Here is a 24,384-nt window from a genome sequence, read left to right as displayed (position 1 = left end):
AGATAGCAAACTGATATGATTCATAAACAATAAATCTTAAAATCAACATAGGAGATGACTTTTGTAATCTTCTAAAATTACCTTTCATCAAAATCAAGGCCCATGACATTGTATATTGGAAATTTTAGGGCCATATTTGTAGAAACAGTGCTTTGTTGTAGCAGAAACATTTCACCCATCAATCCTGAAGATCTGTGCTTTATAGAATGTAATGGAGTTTTATTCCCCTAATTGTTTTAGCCTAGAGTTCTAAGATTCCTGGCTTCCGCTGATGCTTTGAATCATAGGAAGCATTTTTCGATTTAGAAGGATGAATTTTAAAATGTCATTCACACATTTCTTTTTTTTTTTTTTTTTTTTTTTGCGGTACGCGGGCCTCTCACTGTTGTGGGCTCTCCCGTTGCGGAGCACAGGCTCCGGACGCGCAGGCTCAGCGGCCATGGCTCACGGGCCTAGCCGCTCTGCGGCATGTGGGATCTTCCCAGACCGGGGCACGAACCCGTGTCCCCTGCATCGGCAGGCGGACTTTCGACCACTGCGCCACCAGGGAAGCCCCACACATTTCTTTTTTTGAAATTCACAGTTTTATGAACTCTAATGTTTTTATGTCCAAGAAGAAAATAAATAACTGAGGAGCCATATCAAATTTGTTTTTATGAGGGATTGATTGTGTAAAGTATGATTCTTTCTTAAGGCTTTTTACCTATATATTATTAATTTTTGTTTAATTTGAAATTGTGTCCTCAAACAGTAGTCTCCTATATTTTTTACATATTTTTATCTGTTTGGGGGGTACAGTCTCAGTGCAGTGGGGGGGTAAACATGGAATGACTATTTCTCTAGTCACCACTTTCCAACATGCTGTGTCAAATCTCCCGTTCATGTTTCTTTATATCTTTGGCAAATCCCATAGTTTTCTAGTTACCTTTAGCTTTAAAAAATCTAGTCCAGTTCACCGTAAAACTCCAAGCTTATGTCCCCCCATTGCCAGCCAGTTGTTTTGGTTCAAGACACGTAGGGGAAGGAGGGTATACGGTGATTTCTTTTTGTTATCCTCTCACGCCAGCACCTTTGAATATTTGTGGTTAGTGGGGTAGGAGCTTGATCTGCTTCTGAGACAGCTTCCTCCACACTCTACCTCTGTTTCATGCCCTAGTTACTCCTCTGATGTTGGAAGCCTGAGAGGCGGACTAGGGAAGGGGAGGGTGCCACCCTTAGCCTGGTTTCATCCATTGCTGGCTTCCACATAGATGATGTTCATCTTTTTTTTTCTTCTTTTTTCTTTATTGAAGTATAGTTGCTGTGCAATATTACGTAAGTTACAGGTGTACAACATAGTGATTCACAATTTCTAAGGTTTATACTCCATCTGTGATTATTGTTCATGATTCTCTTGAAGCAGTGTTTAGTTTCTCCCAGTTCCCTCTGTTCCTGAAGGGCAGCCATGTTTCCTTCGGGCTGTACCAGTGGTGCATGCCCCTGGCCCTGCTGTTGGTAAGTGTCACTTTGCTTGGCCTGAGTAGCCCCTTGGCTTCTGCTGAGACACTTTTTCATTCCCTCCAAGGGCCATGGGGATCTATGTGAGCATCTTCCTTCATCCTTTTTTGTTTTCAGGGATACTGTGTGCCTAGGGCTCCTTCAGCAAGCTCTCAGATACCTCCAAACTCAGTCTCTATATTTTCATCTGCTTCCAAATGGCTAGGGACATACATCAGACTCGGTCAAGATTTCTTTTCGGGGCTTCCCTGGTGGCGCAGTGGTTGGGAGTCCGCCTGCCGATGCAGGGGACACGGGTTCGTGCCCCGGTCCGGGCAGATCCCACATGCCGCGGAGCGGCTGGTCCCGTGAGCCATGGCCGCTGAGCCTGCGCGTCCGGAGCCTGTGCTCCGCAACGGAAGAGGCCACAACTGAGTGAGGCACGCGTACCGAAAAAAAAAAAAGATTTCTTTTCGGTGGGGACCTACAGGTTCAATTCTCAGCAAACCTACTGCCAGGGGACGAAATGTGTCTCCCTTTCATATAGGTACTCCTCATCGCTGTCAGCTGTTTTCTTAGAGCTGCCCCACTCACAGGAAATCCTGTATTCCTCAAAAGGCTGACAACCAAATGATCCCCTCCCACTCACCTGCCTTTTCCTAGTGCCTCTTTGTATTCTTTATGGTTGGACCAGTTCTGCTGACTATTAACAAGCAGGTGGGAAGAGAGAATAAGACCTGGCCCTAAATGTCAGCAGCTGTCTAGAGCTCCTCTTGTTGTTGGCTGTGGGTCCTGGTGTCAGTTTGGGAGCAATAGGAAAAATCTCAGTGGGATCAGGTTCTTCTGTGAGTAAGAAAAAGCCCAGCAACTTAAACAAAATAGATGTATATTCTTCTCTCACATAAACGTCCATCAGCTTGCCGTCTAGGGCCAGTGTCATGCTTCTGGTCCATGAACTCTTCAGGGACCCACGCTCCTTCCAGCTCACCACTCTGCCATCTCTAAGTTTCGGCCCTTGTCCTCATGGTCAAAGATGGTCATGTCCACATTTCCAAGCAGCAAAACAGGTGAAGAAGAGCCAAAGGCACACACCTGAAATCTCTTAAAAGTTTCCAGAAAGCTACCGCAGAATTTTCATCTGCATTCTCCTCAGTCACAGCTACTAAGCATAGCTACAAGGGAACCTGGGAAATATCTTTACTCCGTGCCCAGCTGAGAATTACTGTGGAAAAATATTGGAGGACAGTTAGCAATCTCTGTCACATTTACTGGGTGCTGTGACATTTTCTTTGGAGCTGTGTGGAAACTTGCACCTTGGTATTTACCTTGTATGTATGAGTTCTACATGCACAGTAATATTTAATGCCTGCAGGATATATAATATTCTCTAGGGTTTTGCAGGCTCACAGAATTAGGAGAAAAGTCAACTCTTTCAGTCACAGTATCCAAGCCACTGATGGAAATGAAGTTTGAAATTTATTTTTTGACTGGGACTGTCTTGCGCTATTTTTGTCCTTCCTAATTTTCATTTCTCTAGAAGAAAAAATAAAGCTGCAGTATGTTGGCTGATATATGAGTGTGTTCACTGTCAATTGGATATTTAGGAGAGTGTCATGTCTTTCATATAGACTTTCATTTGATGTGAAAGGGTGATTATATTTTATTTTAAAAAGCATGTTTTATGATAGCACTATATCAGACATAATATTTTAACTGTGCCATAAATGGTCGTGAACTGTATCTATTACAGTGTCACCATTGATTGGCTTTTGCATAAACCCGTTACGTGTTAAGTTTCATTTTCCCCCATCATATTTCACTGCTGCATAGTGAACAACAGGTCCACATTCTTGAACTCATACACACCGTGACCTTTTAATTTGCTCAGGAGGTACAGTGAATTCAAACTGTTGTCAAATCTTTTTCCCCAAAGTTAATTTGGAAAAAATATTTTTATAACAAAATCTTTAAAGTGCTTTGGAAACAGAGCTTTGTATGTTGGCTTGATTTGAACTCTAAACTACTTCTTATAGATTCCAGGAAGTTTCCCCACCTTCACGGATACTGATGGCCAATCTTAACGACCTTACTGGTTTAAAAATGTTGAATTATTAAACCATTAGACTAGGATTTATATTGTCGTTTTCTGTCAGATCCATATTATATGTATATATGTACATCTGTAGGCGTATTTTTATTAATTTATTACAAAAGCAACGCTATTTTTACTTTATTAGCTTAAAATCAAAGTAAACACTGCTTGAAAGAACTTTTTTGAAGGTAGATAAAGGGAAGGATGGAAATTTTCCCAGTGGGCAGATGGACTCATACTTCCCCCACCACCCGCCCCCCATACCCTACCTCTGATAGAGTGTCTTACACGTGGTTTTAATAATGGTTGGTTGTATGTAACTAAAAGAAAAATGATATTATAGTAACTTTATTTTCATCTGCACATTTCAAATCATTTCAGTTTTATTCAATTTGATTATACTGTCAAAATTTCAAGCAGAGCATGAGGTAGTGAGATGTGTGTGTGTGTGTGTGTGTGTGTGTATTCAACAGTGATTTTATAGGGACTATAGCGTAGAATAGAAGAATGTCACTACCAATCAGGTGGCAATCACACACACATAGAGTCAAAGATGAGGAAAATTCAGGTTGACAAAATTTCATTAGACTCAAATGAACTTGACTTATGCTTACCCCTGAGTCCTTTATACATTATGCAAAGTTGGACAAAAAAGATGGGTGTAGCATTTAGTTGTGAGTTTTTCTACCGGCTCTACTAACGTAGAGCACTCTGCAAAGCATTTCCTAAACTCTCTTAAAACTTCGCAAGTCCTTCAAATGGAATTAATAGATTTTCCATAGATCTTCAAGTCCCAATAAGGTTTTAAATATTTGAATTGCGTTCTACATAAATTATTTGAAATTTTTCTTGAAAGCTAGAACCTTTGAAAAGGACCTGTTGCATCTGGCTCCCTCTTACAAGTGGTGTTCAGCAGATTTGCATGTGTTCTGTTATAGGTTCACTACTGTGATAGACAAAGTGGCAAAGAGTGTGTGACCTGTCTGACATTAGCCCCTGTGCAGATGACTTTCCATGCTATTGGAAGCTCCATTGAAGCCAGCCATGACCAGGTATAATATGCCACTGCCGTTTTGCTGCACTATGGCCCAGCTAAGAAATCAGAGGCCATCAGAATGGAAGCTATGTGCACACACACAGCTTTGCTTTCCCTAATACGTTAGCCACTAGTGCCGTTTGCTAGACCTTTGAGAAATCAAGATTTTGTGTGTGCGTGTTGGGAAACCGATACCTTAGGAGATTTAAATTAGTTTAGACTTCTCGTTAGTGGTTCATTATTAATTTAAATATAGAATTCTCTTATAAGGAAGAGGTAATTGCCCTGTGTTATTTTTATTTTTAATAATTTTATATGGAAAGAAGGGTCAGCAAAACATGTAGATGGATAACACTGGAGTCTCACTATGATACATCCTCTGACTTGGGATATTATTAAAATGAAGTTCCAGTGTTGTTTTTACTTTTAAAGTTCTGTTTCTGAGATAAAGCTAAAAATCTGAAAAGTATATTTTCTTAATAAACAAATTCCTTTGATTGTTTAGATAACAGCTTGAGAATACATCCTGTTTATAATACATATTTTCAATTAAAATAATCATCAGATTAGACTAAACTAATGACCTAGGTCATAGAATTTCTAGTTTGGAGTCAAAATTAATAGACATACACAGTTTACTGTATGACTAACCAGCTGTGTTTTTTAAATTAACCATTTACATACAGAACAATCATAACCCACTTTCATATCCTTTTCCCAGTAAATTTGAGAACTCCTAATAGTCTTGCCTGATTCTTTTTTTCTTTCTATCTGAATAGTGCCCTTGCATGGAGAGAATAAAAGAGCCTAATAGTGTAACTTCTCAAATACATAGTTTATTGTCCAGCCCAGACAGGAAAACAGTCTTAAGGGCATACCTCTCTAGTTCATGATGTCCCCGCCATTATGGGTTTCCAATGATCATTTGATTGGTGGCAAGGTATTGTGGTGTTCCGGAAAGAACCACTAATTGGTCAAAACATCTGAGTTTTGGGAAGTAACCACGTCATATGTAAGCTCCTACAGACAGCTACCTGGGTGGATGCTATCATCTCTTCGGGACTCTGTTTCCTAGGATGCTACTTGAGGGAGTTGAGTTAGTTGACCTACAAGATTCATTCCAGTGCTACCATTTTATGATTCTATAACGGATCTTCTTTCTCTTGGTTGAATGAGCCCAACCAGTAATAAACAGTTAATAGCATGTCGATCTGGGAAGCAGCTTAGACGTCTCTCCAGCGCTTCTCAGGGTTTTGCGCTGATGTGTGCTCCAGCTGCAGAAGAGGGTATAGCAGGGCTCTGAGGAACAGGGGCTAAGCTAGCTAACAGGAAGTATTACGTTTCCCTGTAAAGAACTATAAATGAGCTACACACCAGGTGCTGAGAACATGGTAAGAATGTTAGACATGGTTCCTGCTCCTACGGAGCTTACACTCCAGCACCTTTGAATAATTGGCAAGAAGTCTAGCTGCTGCTGTATCTAACTCTGTATCCACGGATGGCAGAAACAAATGGCAAGAGCGGCATGAGACAGCCATCCTGCAAAGGTCTCTCCTTAGGCAAAGCAATGAAATCATTCTCAGAAACCCACACACCTGAGAAGAGCGACTCACTGTTAGTGGAGGTAGTTTATTGTTATGAAAGAGCACTGGACTGGGAATGGAGACGGGACTCGAACCCAGAGTTGCCAGGAACTAGCCGTGGGACCTTGTCTCTTCACCTCTTGGAACTTGGCTTCTTCATGAGCAAAATAATGAGGCTGTTCAGGCTTGTGCCCAGACCATATGCCAAGGCACTCAAAGGCCAGGGCTACAGTTAGCCCATATGGCACTTTAACAAATTAGGAAAAAAGGTACCTCTTCCTCAAAACATTTTACTGCTATCCAACAGAAAATTGTCATAATAGATAAATCCAGTCACCACGGTGTGAATGCCCTCCCCATCAAGGTGTGCAGTGCGCAACCTGCACAACCGTACAAAATGGTCTTATTCTGCGTCTATCTGGAGTGTCAATTACTCAATGGTAAGTAAATAAAGACATTTTTATATAAAGTAAATACAACTGCATTATAGATGACAAATTTGCATGAAATTTTAAGATGAAAGAAAGAGACTTCCAGGAAATGTGTCGATAATGGTCCAATGGGTGGATGGATAGAGGGATGGATGAATGGAGCCATGACTAGAACGACTATCCTGTATATCAAACACTCTACTTTGGTGGCCTCAGAGGTGCAAAGTGGGGGTGGGGGTGTGATCCATGCACCTCCCTTGTGCTTGGATCATTGGGTTCCCTGAGGAGAGCAGACACAGAGTAAACCTCTACTCCACATCCTCTGGCTTTTCTACATTGTGTTGAAAATGTAGAAAAACTAAGGGTCTGTCTAAGCAAGAGTTACTCCTTCACCATACCAAAAGCATAAATTTGACCTCATAAGTTGGAAAAGATGGGCCACTGAATGCTTTCTCACCTGTTAATTTGTAAATACTAGAAAACAGGAAAGCACTTTAAAGCAAGAAAAATTACTGTTATTTAAAAGACATTATTTGAGCCACTACAGTTGAACAAGAGAATAAGTATTCTGAAAAAAAAAGGATACGTAAAATGTAGAGGCAATCCTTCCTATGAAACTCAGGTTGTTCTTATCTGTATAGAAAATGGAGGTGAGAAATGGAAGAACTCTCTAGCCTTGAACCTTTACAGCTTATCTTTCTTTTTTTTTGGTGTCGGAGCTCCCAATGTTTATTTTAGGTTAACATTGTTGGCATCGCCACGTATGTTAGTACAGTCTTCCCTCACTGTGATATTTTTTTTAATTTTTTCAAATTAATTTTTATTGGCATATAGTTGATTTACAGTGTTGTGTTAGTTTCAGATGTACAGCAAAGTTGAATCAGTTATACATATGCGTATATCCAGTCTTTTTCAGATTCGATTCCCATATGGGTCATTACAGAGTATTGAATAGAGTTTACAGCTTCTTAATTAAAAATATGTTTAGCGCTAGGAACCCAATGAAGTGGAGACTGAACGTATTACCAGTGCATTCCCTCACTGTATAGGACAGGGACCATTAAGTGAAATTTCTCTATCAAGGTCAATATAGATATGCAAAATGGTTGGGGAAGAGATTCAGTATCTATATGCTGGTGATGTCGAAATGTATGGAGCTCTTAATTCTCCCTTCCCCCCCCCCAAACCTGCTTTTCCCTGCTTTTATCTTTTATCTCCTTTTTCTTTTATCCATCCCGGTAAACGACCATCTACCTTGTTGCTGGGGCCAAGCCCCTTGAAGCATCTTCGCCTCCTCTCTCCCCTTCACGTGCCACATCTGGTCCTAGCATCTCTTCCTCTAAATTACATCTCTGATCTGACCACTTGTCACCACCTCCAGGGTTACCATTCTAGTTTAAGTCACTAGCACTTTTAATCCAGACCACTGCAGTAGTCTCTAAACTGGCTTCCTTTTTCTATTTTCGTTCCGCTATGGGCTGTCTGCCACCCAGTAGCCAAAATTATTTTTAAGATAATCATTCAGTCACGTTACTCAGCGACTTAGAAACTTCCAGTGGCTTCTCATCACACCTATTATAAATCCAAAACTTTTGTTATGGCATACAAGTTCCTGTGTGGTTTGGCCCCCTCTACCTCTCCAATTTCAATTCCTGCCATTCTCCTTTTCACTCCCTCCCAGTCTCACTGGCCTTGTTGCCAGTTACATTGTAATGGATGAAAGAAACCAGACTCAAAAGACTGCGGTAGGTTTGATGTGTGTGACATTCTGGAAAAGGCAAAACTATAGACAGATCGGTGGTTGCCAGGGGATGGGGAGGGGTTGACCCTAAATTGTCAGGACAGAATTTTGGGGGATATGGAAATGTACTATATCTTGATTGTGGTGGTAGAAACACAACTGTATGCATTTATCAAACTCACAGAACTGTACACTAAAAGGGTTAAATTTTACTGTTTGAAGATTATACCTCAATAAGCCTAACTTTAAAAAAAGCCGAACTCATTCTTTTATCGGTTACTCATGTGGTATTGATCCCAAGGAAATGTGGAACGATGGCGTCCCCTTTCCTGTATTCGCTGTGTGTTGGGTCCACCTTGGAAACACACTATATTTAACTAATAGCCTGGTTTAGAGCTCCTTCGAATACCAGTGGCTAGTTAAGGCTTGCTTCAGACCTCCTAGAATAATTATTCGTCTCCAAAGACTGGTCTCAGCCTGCCACTGTCTGACTTTAGGGAAAGGGTCTGTCGGCCAGTGTTTCCTGTTTGGGAACTCTGAATTCTCATCCAAGCAGTGGACAGTCATTCAGGGCGGTGTCTGCCTGGAGGTCCCCACGTGTTTGGGTGAGAATGTTCTACAGGTGTTTGCCTTATTCATCACAGTAAATGTGATATTATAAATTCACATTAGTTTAGAGTGTTTAATTGTCCAGAATATAAATGTAGTTTAAATTTATAGATGTTGATTTTTTTAGACACATTTGTTAACTGAACAACTACGTGGGAATCCTGCACTAGATTCTAGAGCATCCAGAGATAACTGACTGACAATCCTTGTAATAAGCTAGATAAATAACTTCTCATAGCCTGCTGAGCCAATCATCTTGCGAAATTTAAAATTTATAGATCATGTGGTTTCAATGAAGAGCCGTCATCCTTATTCATAAATTGAATTTAAAAAGACACACTTATTTGTTAAGACTGAGCTAGTGAGGGTTTTGGTGAGTATTGTTCAGTATATCCTATTTGGAAATTAAATTTATATTGTACAGTGTATATTAGTAAAGCAAAATTGTTTGTAGTACTGCAGAAAGGATTTTAGAATATCCTGTCTTGGTACAACTCAGCAGATACTATGGGTACTCTCTCCTGGCCCGATACCCTTTCTATCAGTACATCTTTTTTTTCTTTTCATCATTCTTAAATGTTACTGAGTACCTCTCCCTCTCTGTCTCTTTTAATTACATCAGTCACCTTCTGTTACAGCCTCAAAGTCATAAACTTCCTTCCTTGTCTTTATATTTTCTTTTTGTTTGTTTGTTTGTTTTTTGCAGTACGCGGGCCTCTAACTGTTGTGGCCTCTCCCCTTGCGGAGCACAGGCTCCGGCCGCGCAGGCTCAGCGGCCATGGCTCACGGGCCCAGCCGCTCCGCGGCATGTGGGAGCCTCCCGGACCGGGGCATGAACCCGTGTCCCCTGCATGGGCAGGCGGACTCTCAACCACTGCGCCACCAGGGAAGCCCTGTATTTTCTTTTTATTCATCTTCATTCAGACCGAATTATTAATCTCACCATTTCACAAATACTAGGTAAGCAGGCATAGGTTAGTCAAAATACTATAGCTTAATTCCTGGTTAATAGCGTTGTCACTCCCTACCTTACTTTGTTCAGGTTAGCTCTGGAACTCACCTGCTTCGTATAAATAAAAGAATGAACTGATAAATCAACCACCGAATCAAGTACTAACTAGCCAGTGAAGTATAACATGTCTATTAGTACTTGCTGTAATCTGACCCTAGTCATCACAAAGTGAGGTTATTGTATAGAGTGACTGACAATGCATACTTGACACATTACTTAGAATTTGAAAAATCAACAATTTTACAAGAGAAAAGAAACAAGAACCGAATTTCTTTTTTTTTTATTATTATTGAGGTATAGTTGACTTACAATATTATAGAGGTTTCAGGTACACAACGTAGTAATTCACAATTTTTAAAGGTTATACTCCATTGATAGTTTTTATAAAACATTGGCTATACTCCCTGTGGTGTACAATATATCCTTGTAGCTTATTTATTTTATACATAGTAGTTTGTACCTCTTTATCCCCTACCTCCATCTTGCCTCTCCTCCCTTCCCCCTCCCCATTGGTAACTACTAGTTTGAACAAGAACCGGATTTATGTATAATGTGTTTACCATGTACTACTATATATTGTGCTAGGCTTGACATACATTATTTTGCTTAATTCTCATGGTAACTCTGTGAGGTAGAAGCTGTACCATTTGATTATTTGCTTCATCTGCTACATTGCCTTTAAGGGTTTATGTCCAGATTAGTAACATCAATCAACCTGTGTGCTTTGACTAGAATTCAAGGCAGACTTCTCAAAGAGCAACCATTAAGTGTAACAATTTACAAATCTTATGGGTATTCTCTTCTACTTTTGATTAATTAAATTCTGCTCAAAGTTCTTTTTCTGATTAATTACAAGTCTCTTTGCCTGAGTAATTGTGTCATAATGTCTTACAGTTGTATAGTAATTTAAAACTAAAAGAGAAAAAGCCTTCTCTCGTATCTAAGTATATACTATCATAGCAATAGTACATTGATTGATTGTAGACTATTACAGAACTTTTGTAGTGCTAGAAGGTCTTAAATGATAATACATCTACTACCTTGCCCTTTAGTCTGATGGAGTGCATCAGCTAGGATGCTTTTGGCTACAAGTAACAGAAAAGCTGACTCATTTTGGCTTAAATAATAAGGAATCTTGTTATCTCACATAACAGGAAGTTCAGAGGAAGGGTGAACTCCAAGGTTGGTTGATAAAGCAGCTCAGTGATGTCAGCAGGGAATTGGGTTATTTCATTTCTTAACTCTGCCCTCCTCTGCTTTATCCTCTGTGTCATGGAAAGATGGCCACAGTGGTTCTCTGTGTCACTGGCCACATAGCCACATCCAGAGGAAAACACGAGATCTGATCTTCTTCTTTCTCCTTTTAGGGGCAAAGACATCTGTATCTGGAACTCCCCCAGCTATCTTTCCTTCGTAGCTCAGGCCTGCATTGGGTCGGTGACATGCCCATGTCTAAACTAGTCACTGGCAAGAGAAAAGAGACCACTACTAGTTTAAATGCTTGGGGTGAAAGGGTTATTGAGGAATCAACCACAAGGACTACTACAGGAGGGATAAAATGCCACATGAGTAATTTAAAATTTTCTAGTAGACCCATTTAAAAACTAAAAAGAAACTGTTAAGTTTAATCTTAATAATATATTTTATTTAGCCCAATATATCTAAAGTATCATTTGAAACTGTAATCAACTTTTTAAATTACTGAGATATTTTGTGCTCTTTTATACATCTCACTTTGGACTAGCCACATTTCAGGTGGTCAGTGGCCGCATGTGTGTTGGACAGGATGAAATCCAAGGGCATTATGACTCAGTCCCTGCCTATGTCTCCAGCCTTATCCTTGACTATTCACCCTGTGCCTAACTTGTACGCATGCTTTTATACCCTGGCCGTATTGAGTTACCACGTCTCCTGCTCTCTTGCATCTGTCTTCATTGGCACTGTTGCCTCTGTCTGGACCGTTCTCTCCTTGCTCATAAGAGAAACTTTGTTTTATCCATCAGCTGCAGCCAACATGTCACTCCAGTCAATAAGCCTTCCCCAAACCTACTTTTTACATCATCCCACCATTACCTTTATCAAACTGTTTTCCCATTATTTGTTTCCATATTGGTCTACCCCACTGGGCGGAGACTTCAGTGAGGTCCAGAGCGGTGTCTTCTTTGCCTTAGTATTCTCCATGTCTATGCTCTGGGACTTAGGAGTAACTCCATACATATTTATAGGATGGAAATGAATTGAGTTTCTAAGAAAAATTAGAATGACTTGGATTTGGTAGGGTTCATCTGATGGAATTGGTGAGAGAAATGGAATGTTTGGCCCAGGATGCTTTCTCGGGTGGTGGCTTTATAGGCACATGTTTTGTGAAAGCATCCCGAGGCCCTCCATAGGTGACCTCAGAGCATTTACATGCTCTGAATCCATGTAACTGTCATCAGGAATCCATCATATATCTCCGTTAATTTCTCTACTGATCTGTTTGTAACTGAATTTTTCTAACCTGTCATGCATATGAGTACATCCTTCTCAGTGTCTAAATTACTTTTCTCAAGTTCCAGGGCTGCCTCCTGTTTCTAGCATTTCACAGTGTAATATACAAGTCAGTATTCACTGCATAGTGTCATTTGGGACGGCATCCCTCAGAACATAAAGAGGCATAAACTTCATAGGTTTGAGCAACAATTTCCCAAGACAAATAAAGCAGCTTTTTAATATAAGGGACACTTAGGAGTGACGTTGCGTAATAACAGCCCTCACTGCATTATCCTAGAGGTACCTGCGATAGGGTTGTGGCATTCTTTGTATTACATAGGTTCAGTATAAGTTTTGAACTTCACTGTTCCACTTGCTCCACTATCAAGCCACAGTGCTGAGGGCCATAGAGTTTGGAAAGAGAGGGTATAGTCGCTGCCATTGGCAGCTTCTAGGAAGTTCTGGAGCTGCCACAATTCAACACATAAGTTGATTTTTGTTTACTTTTTATGAAATAGGGCGCTGAGAGAGATACTAAAGAGGTACATCAAAATGTTTGTTTGGGGAAAGTGCTTTCATATTTGTTGATTTTTGTATTTCAAAATATTCTCCTCTCTGAAACTTATCCCATGATGATAGGATTAAAATTTCTTCCCCTGGCTTTTCATTTATTATATAAAATTCCCATTTTACACAAATATATCTTATAGTTAAGGAATTCAATCATATCTTTTTTCTTTACATTTTGTATTTCACTAACTAGTCCAGTAGTTCAAATAACCTTTTTTTTTAAACATCTTTATTGGAGTATAATTGCTTTACAATGTTGGGTTAGTTTCTGCTGTATAACAAAGGAAATCAGCTATATGTATACATATATCCCCATATCTCCTCTCTCTTGTGTCTCCCTCCCACCTCCCTATCCCACCCCTCTAGGTGGTCGCAAAGCACCGAGCTGATCTCCCTGTGCTATGCAGCTGCTTCTCACTAGCTATCTGTTTTACATTTGGTAGTGTATATATGTCAATGTTACTCTCTCACTTCATCCCAGCTTACCCTTCTCCCTCCCCACGTCCTCAAGTCCATTTTCTATGTCTGTGTCTTTATTCCTGTCCTGCCCCTAGGTTCATCAGAACTGTTTTTTGTTTTAGATTCCATATATATGTGTTAGCATACGGTATTTCTTTTTCTCTTTCTGATTTACTTCACTCTGTATGACAGACTCTAGGTCCATCCACCTCACTACAAATAACTCAATTTCGTTTCTTTTTATGACTGAGTAATATTCCATTGTATAGATGTGTCACATCTTCTTTATCCATTCATCTGTTGATGGACACTTAGGTTGCTTCCATGTCCTGGCTACTGTTTTTTTTTTTTTTTTTTTTTTTTTTTGCGGTACTCGGGCCTCTCACCACTGCGGCCTCTCTCGTTGCGGAGCACAGGCTCCGGACGCGCAGACTCAGCAGCCATGGCCCACAGGCCCAGCCACTCCACGGCATGTGGGATCCTCCCGGACCGTGTCCCTTGCATCGGCAGGCAGACTCTCAACCACTGTGCCACCAGGGAAGCCCCCTGGCTACTGTAAATAGAGCTGCAATGAACATTGTGGTACATGACTCTTTTTGAATTATGGTTTTCTCAGGGTATGTGCCCAGTAGTGGGATTGCTGGGTCGTATGGTAGTCCTATTTTTAGTTTTTTAAGGAACCTCCATACTGTTCTCCATAGTGGCTGTATCAATTTACATTCCCACCAGCAGTGCAAGAGGGTTCCCTTTTCTCCACACCGTCTCCAGCATTTATTGTTTCTAGATTTTTTGCTGATGGCCATTCTAACTGGTGTGAGATGATATCTCATTGTAGTTTGGATTTGCATTTCTCTAATGATTAGTGATGTTCAGCATTTTTTGATGTGTTTGTTGGCAATCTGTATGTCTTCTTTGGAGAAATGTCTGTTTAGGTCTTCTGCCCATTTTTGGATTGGGTTATTTGTTTTTTTGATGTTGAGCTGCATGAGCTGCTTGTATATTTTGGAGATTAATCCTTTGTTAGTTGCTTCGTTTGCAAATATTTGGTCCCATTCTGAGGGTTGTCTCTTCATCTTATTTATGGTTTCCTTTGCTGTGCAAAAGCTTTTAAGTTTCATTAGGTCCCATTTGTTTATTTTTATTTCCATTTCTCTGGGAGGTGGGTCAAAAAGGATCTTGCTGTGATTTATGTCATAGAGTGTTATGCTTGTGTTTTCCTCTAAGAGTTTTATAGTATCTGGCCTTACATTTAGGTCTTTAATCGATTTTGAGTTTATTTTTGTGTATGGTGTTAGGGAGTGTTCTAATTTCATTCTTTTACATGTAGCTGTCTAGTTTTCCCAGCACTACTTATTGAAAAGGCTCTCTTCTCCATTGTATACTCTTGCCTCCTTTATCAAAGATAAGGTGACCATATGTGCGTGGATTTTTCTCTGGACTTTCTATCCTGTTCCATTGATCTATATTTCTGTTTTTGTGCCAGTCATACTGTCTTGATTACCGTAGCTTTATAGTATGGTCTGAAGTCAGGGAGCCTGATTCTTCCAGCTCCGTTTTTCTTTCTCAAGATTGCTCTGGCTATTTGGGATCTTTTGTGTTTCCGTACAAATTGTGCAGTTTTTTTTCTAGTTCTGTGAAAAATGCTATTGGTAGTTTTATAGGGATTGCATTGAATCTGTAGATTGCTTTGGGTAGTAGAGTCATTTTCACAATGTTGATTCTTCCAATCCAAGAACATGGTATATCTCTCCATCTGTTTGTATCATCTTTAATTTCTTTCGTCAGTGTCTTATAGTTTTCTGCATACAGGTCTTTTGTCTCCTTAGGTAGGTTTATTCCTAGGTATTTTATTCTTTTTGTTGCAGTGGTAAATGGGAGTGTTTCCTTAATTTCTCTTTCAGATTTTTCATCATTAATGTATAGGAATGCAAGAGATTTCTGCGCATTAATTTTGTATCCTGCTCCTCTACCAAATTCCTTGATTAGCTCTAGTAGTTTTCTGGTAGCATCTTTAGGATTCTCTATGTATAGTATCATGTCATCTGCAGACAGTGACAGTTTTACTTCTTCTTTTCCGACTTGGCTTCCTTTTATTTCTTTTTCTTCTCTGATTGCTGTGGCTAAAACTTCCAAAACTATGTTGAGTAATAGTGGTGAGAGTGGGCAACCTTGTCTTGTTCCCGATCTTAGAGGAAAGAGTTTCAGTTTTTCATCATTGAGAATGATGTTGGCTGTGGGTTTGTCATATATGGCCTTTATTATGTTGCGATAGGTTCCCTCTATTTCTACTTTCTGGAGAGTTTTTATCATAATGGTTGTTGAATTTTGTTAAAACCTTTTTCTGTAACATTTGTTTTTGTTTTTTAGCTGTTTTTTTTTTAAATTGAGATAGAATTGAAATATAACATTGTATTAGTTTTAGGCGTACAACATAATGATTTGATATATGTAGATACTGCAAAACGGTTACCACAAATTTAGTAAACGTCCATCACCACACTTAGTTACAGATTCAGTCATATCTTCAAAAAATGTTTCAGGAGGGAAGGTCACCAGGAACAGCTTCTCACCACTGGATAGTTATTACTCAATGGACTGGAACAGGAATCAGCAAACCACAGCCCATGGGCCAAATCCAGCTTACCACCTGAACTAAGGATGGCTTTTAGATTTTGAAATGGTTGGAAAGAAATCAAAAGAAGAATAATATTTCATGAGATGTGAAAATTATATGGAATTCAAATTTTAGTATCCGTAAAGAAAGTTTTATTGGAACACACTCATGCCCATGTGTTCAGGTATTGTCTGTGGCCACTTTCACTCCAACAGCAGAAATGAGTAATTACGACAGAGACCGTATTGCCTGCAACACCTAAAATATTTACTATCTGCCCCTTTACAGAAAAAGTTTGCTGATCTAATCCCCGAACTAGAAGGAAGAAACGTTAGGCATGCACTTTTTGAATTTTGTATCAAATGTTATTCTAAACATGGTCACTCAGAGTTCATTCTCTTTCAGAAAGGAGCTAATCTTCTGGAAATATTGCCTCTGTTATAGCACAGTTAGATTTGGTTGTGAATTTTGGATTTATTTACTCTACAATAGAAACCAATTTTATTCTCTAAGGGAAAAATTAATTATCTTTCTTCATCAGTATTTATCAGAGCATTGAAAGGAAGTTTGCTGGTAGCAAAGGTTACTTTTGTCTCCTTTTTGAAATCCCACTTAGAAAAGCTTCATAGCTGCATTTTTATTTCAAGTAATAAGGAATATTCTGTTGTTTCCATAGTGATCTTTTTTCATGTCAGATATATAAGCAGTTTCCAGAACCAACAGTGAGTTATAGGGGAAGGTAGTGGGAAGATTGAATATTACGTATTTTACAACTGACTCATAATTTCATTTATCCTTAGTACAGCATGACCACATTTCTAAAAGGTTATATGTATCCAGTGATATTGTGCACACAAGTGACTTGCTAACTTAACCTATAAAATAATTTTGGACTATAGTCAAGACCCACAAATTTACCTTATTGCTTTCCTTCTCTTGCTTTTTTTTCCTGAAGTGATGAATAACAGCTAATCAACAGAAAGTTGAAATTTTAGGTATTAAAAAACATGACTTTTCCCCAACTGCACTAAAAATGATTTTCAGCATGGTTATTTGCTCTGTACCTCACCTTACCTGTAGCTCAGTGTTTCACAACAGATTATCTCTTTGAAGATAATTTCATGTTCATGATCTCATAGGAGACAAATAGAGTCCAAAAGTGCTTCCTAGATTTTCTCCCTATAAGTTTTGTTCAGTTTTAGACCTGTATACATACTCCATGTTAGTAGTTCCTTAATTTTTTTTATTATTAATTTGTTTTATTTATTTTTGGCTGTGTTGGGTCTTTGTTGCTGCACGCGGGCTTTCTCTAGTTGCGGCAAGTGGGAGCTACTCTTCGTTGTGGTGAGCGCAATGCGGTTCTCATCGCGGTGGCTTCTCTTGTTGCAGAGTGTGGGCTTTAGGTGTGTGGACTTCAGTAGTTGTGGTTCACGGGCTCAGTAGTTGTGGCTCATGGGCTTAGTTGCTCCACAGCATGTGGGAATCTTCCCGGACCAGGGATCAAACCCATGTCCCCCGCATTGGCAGGCAGATTCTTAACCACTGCGCCATCAGGGAAGTCCCAGTAGTTCCTTAATTTTTAATTTGGTATTCTAATTTCAAATTATTTAAGTCAAGATTTAATATTCCTACTATTCTCTAGGTCTAGATATTTGTGGTTGATTTGAAGATCGTTGGGGAAGTATCCTAAAAACCTTTCTGTTAACAGTTCATGCTAATGAACCATAACCAGATACATTATTGAGCCAATAAATACCATATGTATATAATTGGCTAAATGGATGTGAAAGTTATAGTGGAAAACTGTTGCCTATATAGACTTTTTTAAAGTGATGATCAATAGAATATAGTTCCCTAGGCCACAGATTTGAGAGCATTATTGCCCACTGGAGGTCACTTTTATAACCTAAAGAGTATTACCTTCCTCATAAACTCAAATTACAGTGTTGTGTATGACTTATTACACTATTTAAAGCTGAAAAACAGTAACCACCTCTCTCTTAGCAGTACACCTTCAATTAAGTCATGCCTCTCCCCATTTCCAAAACTACTTTTTAGACTAACCAGTTACTGGTTATTTTTCAGAATTTTCAATTTTATTCTTTCATTGCTAATAGTTATTTGACCTGGTCTCTTTGTTTCTAAGTTAGCAGCCAATGCCTCTTCAGGTCACATATTTTTTAAATACTCTTTAGTGAATTGGTTTCTTTTTTGCATCCTCTGATGGAAGGAATATAAAGACATTTTTTTAAACCCCAAATATTTAACATGTATGAAATTTAATAATAAGGGCCAACGTAGTGATTTTAAAATGTCTCTATTGCCCTTCATAGGCTGTACAGTGATGTGCTACCAGCAAACCTGGTACATTTTGGTAAGAAGTGTCATCACTCTACCAAGACCCACACTTACGTTTCTCACTCTAAAAGGCTGATATGCTGACAGACCTTATAGCTGGCTCACCTAACCTCACATGCAGAGACAGGTCCTGCCTCTATGGAGGTTCTTGCCGTAGTAGGGAGCACAGAGTAAGAAAATCTCCAGCTCAGGGACAGAGTCGTCTGTCTGCCAGCTCCTTGTTGCTGATACATTTCTGCTTCCAGACAACTGTTTGCTGCAGTCTTTATCTAGTTATTTCCTTACTATCTGCCTGACTGAACCTACCTTACCTTGAACTCTGACTCCTGGTTACTTACCTAGGGTCTGCCCTGTTTGTTTGTCTTGGCCTGCTAGTACTTTTGTTCTCTCTGATCTTGTACTGCCTAACCAGCCCTTGAGATTGGCTTCTGACCATCTTCTATTCTTATCTGCATCTTGCATGACACTCATTTTTCTCATATTGCTCTCCAAATCGGAAACTGTTCATGATTGACAAGAGGTCCATTTTATTGATATTACAGTCTATAGTCATTATAAAATCCAGATATAATTTACTTGTTGGCAGAACTGGTATTCAGCCTGTGCCCCCGATATGGTTGTACCAGTTGTTAAAATGTCTAAATACTTTCCTGCCACTTGGCAGGTAGTTTCTGCCCCATGTTTCATCCTCTGTCATCATGGCCTCATGTCCGGGACGTCTGGGATCTCTCCACAGTCTAGGAACTAATGGATCATTTCTTGGGCCAGCTAGTTTTGTTGTCTGTTTCTTGGGCCAGCTAGTTTTGTTGTCTAGTTTTGTTGTCTGATTCTTTTGGTTGGTGTCCATGCCACACTAATCATTAAATATTTTTAGTATCATCTCTGCTTTCAGAGCTATTTGAAAGAGTTAAGTTCTTCAAGGGAGTAGGGAGGTAGGGAAGACATTGTAAAGTGATCCTTTTTCTTAAAAGATTTTTGAAAGTGTCCATAGGAAATCAAGAAGCATTTTAGTTTATTCCTTCAGCCGTCATGTACTAAGCACCAGCTGTATCTCCACCACTCTGCTAGATGCTGAAGAATTATTTACTATTGTGTAAATAAGGAAAGCCCTCAAATTGACTGTAATGAAAAGTTAGAGACAGGGTATATGGGAACTCTCTGTGCTTTTTGCTGCATTTTACTGTGAATCTAAAACTGCTCTAAAAAATAAAGTATTTAAAAGGAAAAAAAAGTTGGAGAAACAACAAAACATATACAGAAACAATTGAGGACTGATTGCAAAGCAACATGATTTAGTGTCAGAAATGTTTTAAAATCCATTTATGCATATATGAATTTTGAAATCTACTGTAGCATATGGAAATAATCAAGAGCAGAAGAATTTACCTGATTAAGCTTCTTTTAAGAGTTGATGGACTGTGAAATGAAAGACAGATTATAAGGGCTTTCCATATAGGGGAAACAACATGAGAAAAAAATAGGAGCATGGAAGTTGGCGAGGAATATGTGGGGGAAGAAAAACTCAACCTGGCGGAAGCTCCAGGAATAAATGTTGTTGCATAAGATCAAGACAGTTGAGTACATTCTTGACATCTAGATGGAGCAGTATGAGTTTTATGTTCTTTGCAGCAAAGAACCATGCTTCGGTCAGGAGCAAGGGATATGATTATACTGGTGTCCATAAGGTCAGTCTAGTAACCGGATGCAGGACTGACTGTGATGAAGGCTTCTGTCATTGTAATTCAGGAATGAATGGGTGCTGATGACCTTGATGGGTGTGACTCTAAAAATGGCAAAGAAAACAGCATTGCAGAGAAAGAAGCAGCAGGCCTTGGTGACCAGCTGGGTATGGTGGAAAGAAACAGAGCAATTAAAAATAGCTTTAAAGGCAGACTACCAATATGGCAGAATGAGAGCTGGGCAAATCTTCCTTCCAAAAAGCAACAATAAAACTGTACAGAATTGTCAAAAACATCAATTTTAGGATCAGAGGCATTCACAAAATTGAGAAGAGTTTATTGATGGAAAAACTACTGAACTTCAGGTGAAAGGTAGAATTCTGTGGTGTTCCTGCCTGGAGCTGATCTCATTCCCCACCTCCAGGCTCAGTCAGCACATTAGTTATGCAAGGGCAAGGAAAGCCATGGAAACCAGCAGTTTCACTGGAGGAGTGGCCTTACTTGATTTGAAGTGGAATGTGAAAAACCCATGCCAGTGGCATTGTGAATAACAGTAAACATCTTAGTAGCAAACAAACAGGAAAGGCTAGCTAGCAGCTCAGTGAACTTGAGCTTACAGTCTTGGTTGGGGTCAACATTGGACCAACAGACTAGTCAGAAATTTATCAGGGAGACTCAGAAAGTGATATAGTGATAAGGGTCCTCAATAAAGTCAACACAGCTGACCAGAAGACTTCATACACATGCAGGAGAGAACAGAGAGGGCTCAAGCTATCTACACATCCCAGGCTGAGTTTAAAAGGGAATGCAAGAGGGCCTAGCAGCAAGTAAAAGCCAAGGTAGACTTGAGAACTGCCTGGTCTCCAACCCAAACACAGATTCATTGGCAGGGAGTAGAAGCCTTATTGGCATAGGATATTTAAGCACAACCACCTGTCCAATCATTGACTGACCACTAAGCTATACAGACACAAGGGTTACTCGTAGGAAACTGGGTTTAAAAATTAAAAAAGAAAATAATTTTTTAAAAAACTGAGAAGAGACACAAGCAGCCACATGCTGTGAGGGGAATGGATTGCACAGATTTAATCTAGGCAGATTAATAAACAAGCAAGAAAACCACAGCAACAACAGCAATCCTGAGGAGAAACATTTAAAACCCAGAGTAACTACAATATAGTATCTAAATTTTTAGTTTTCAACAAAAAATTACAAGGTATACGAAGAAAGGAAAGGGTAACCAGTATTCCCTGGAAAAAAGCTGTGGGCCCAGATGTTGGACTCAGCAGACAAAGACTCCAAAGGTGGTATAATAAATACGTTCAAGGAAGTAAAGGAAGCCATGTTTAAAGAATTAAAGGAAAACATAGTGACAATGAGTCAACAAATAGAGACTCTCAATAAAGAGAGGAAAAAAATTTAAGGCCAAATAGAAATTCCACAGGTAAAAAGTAATTACTGAAATGAAAAATTCAGTAAAGGGATTGAATTCAACAATAGATTTGAGATGGCAGAAGAAAGAACCAAAAGAGATGGCTTCAAGACAGATCAAAAGAAATTATCTACTCTGAATAACAGAAAAAGGAATACAAAAATTAACAGAGCCTCATAAACTGTTGGACAACATCAAGCAACATATAAAAAGGATTAAACACCATTATCAAGGTTGATTTAATATCTGAAAATCAGTTGCTGTTTACATCATACTAATAAAGGAGGAAAAGCACGTGATAATCTCTGTAGACAAAGGAAAAACATTTGACAAAATCCAACACCCATTTCTTTTCTTTTTTTTTTTTTAAAGAGTAGAACTCATAGATGTGAGTCATTTTTATTTAGCTTAACTGACACCCATTTCTGATTAAAAACTCTGAACAATCTAGGAACAGGAGGGAACTTCCTTAACTTGATACAGGTCATCTACAAAGAACCTACAGCTAATGTCATCCTAATGGTGAAAGACAAAATACTTTCTCCCTGAGTTTGGGAACAAAGCCTGATTTCACCACTTCTACTCAACATTGTTGTAGAAATTGCAGCCAGTTCAATATGGGGAGCAGGGGAGAAGGGAAGAGAAAGAGAAAAAAACAAAAGACATGCGGTTTGGAAAGGAAGAAACAAAACTACCTTTATTTGCAGATGACATGATCCTGTGTGTAGAAAATCCTAAGAAAAATACAACCAACCAACCAAACAAACAAACAAAAGCCCTATTAGGACTTAAAGCAAGTTCAGTAAAGTTACAGGATATAAATCAATATACAAAAGTCAGTTGTATTTCTACATACTAGAAAAATACTCCAAAAATAAAATTGACTATTGTATTCACAGTAGCTTTTAACCAAAGAGATGTTGACTTGTACACTATAGAACATTGCTGAGAGAAATTAGAGCAGATTTAAATATGTGAGAGACATTAAATTTTCATGGATTAGAAGACATTATTGTTAAGTTGGAAATTCCCCAGATTGACCTATAGATTCAATGCAGTCACTAACAAAATTCCAGAAGGCTTTTTTTTTAGTAGAAGTTGACAAGCTGATCCTAAAATTTATGTAGACATGCAAAGAACCCAGAATAGCTAAAACATTTTTGAAACAGAAGAAAAAAATTGGAAGACTTACACTACTCAGTTTCACATTTAACGATAAAGCTACATTATTCAAGTTAGTGGCATAAGGATAGACATGTAGATTAATGGAACAGAATCAAATGGAATAGTCCAGAAATGAACCTTTATAATTTATGTTCAATCAATTTTAAACAAAAGTGCCAAGGAAATTAAATGGAGAAAGGATAGTCTTTTCAACCAATGGTATTGGAAAAGTTAAATATCCATATTGAAAAAAAAAAGAATTTAGACTCTTACCTCAGCTGTATACAAAAATTAAAGGGCTGGGGCTTCCCTGGTGGCGCAGTGGTTGAGAGTCCGCCTGCTGATGCAGGGGACACGGGTTCGTGCCCCGGTCTGGGAAGATCCCACATGCCGCGGAGCGGCTGGGCCCGTGAGCCATGGCCGCTGAGCCTGTGCATCCGGAGCCTGTGCTCCACAACGGGAGAGGCCACGACAGTGAGAGGCCCGCGTACCGCAAAAAAAAAAATTAAATGGCTGAAAAGACTTAAATGTAAAGCCTGAAACTGTAAAACTTCTGAAAAACTCACAGGAGAAATTTTCATGAGCTTGGGTTAGGCCAAAACTTCTTAGATTAAGCATCAAAAGCACAATCCATAAAAGAAGAAATTGGTAAATCGGACTTTATCAAAGCTTAAAACTTTTGTGCTTCAAAAGACACCATTAAGGGGACTTCCTTGGCGGTCCAGTGCTTAAGACTCCACGCTTCCACTGCGGGGGGGGGGCACAGGTTTGATCCCTGGTCGGGGAACTAAGATCCCACATCCTGCGCGGTTCAGCCAAAAACATAAAACTTTTTAAAAAGACACCATTAAGGAAATGAAAAGAAAAGCCACCAACTAGAAGAAAATACTAACAAATTATATATCTGAAACGTGACTTGTATCTAGGATATACAAAGAGCTCTTATAACGTAATAAGAAGCCAACTCAATTAAAATTGATACATGATGGGAATTCCCTCGCTGTCCCATAGTTAGGGCTCCATGCTGCCACTGCAGGGGGCATGGGTTCCATCCCTGGTCAGGGAAGTAAGATCCCACATGCTGTGCAGCATGGCCAAAAAAAAAAGTTAAATGATACGTATAGACAGTTCATCAAAGAAAATATACAGCTGACTAATAAACACCAGAGAAGATACTCAATGTCATTAGCCATTGGGGGAATGCAAAGTAAGACCACAGTGAGATACCACTTCATACCCACTAAGATGATTTTACTAAAAAAGGCAGACAGTTAGAAATGTTGGCAAGGGTATGGAGAAACTGAGACCTTCATAGATTGCTGATGGGAATGGAAAATTGCACAGCCACTTTGGAAGACAATTTGTAAAAAGTTAAATTTACTCCAGGATCCAGCAATTGCACTCCTACATCTACCCAAGAAAAATTAACATATCTTTACACAAAGATGTGTATGTGAATATTCATAGCAGCAGTATTCATAATGGCCCCAAACTGGGAACAATCTGAATGCCCACCACTGGTGAAAGGATAAACAAAATGCTATAAAGCCATACAATGGAATACTATTTAGCAATAAAGAGGGATGGACTGATACACGCTATAACAAAGACAAACCTCAAAAACATGCCATGTGAAAGACACCAGACACAAGAGAT

The 24,384-nt window shown here is 39.2% G+C and overlaps 1 protein-coding gene across 1 annotated transcript in view; it reads left to right on the top strand.

The window, feature by feature from the left end:
- The window catches only part of STAU2 (staufen double-stranded RNA binding protein 2), a 291,470-nt gene that overhangs the window by 179,713 nt on the left and 87,373 nt on the right, over window positions 1-24,384 (top strand). The window contains exon 13 of the mRNA XM_060127718.1: window positions 4,507-4,620. Within this exon, the coding sequence (XP_059983701.1) occupies window positions 4,507-4,620 (114 nt within the window). The remainder of the gene's footprint in view (window positions 1-4,506; window positions 4,621-24,384) is intronic.

This window comes from Lagenorhynchus albirostris, chromosome 17 (genome assembly GCF_949774975.1).
Source record: "Lagenorhynchus albirostris chromosome 17, mLagAlb1.1, whole genome shotgun sequence".
NCBI lineage: Eukaryota > Metazoa > Chordata > Mammalia > Artiodactyla > Delphinidae > Lagenorhynchus > Lagenorhynchus albirostris.
This window is presented reverse-complemented; position numbering and strand designations above follow the sequence as displayed.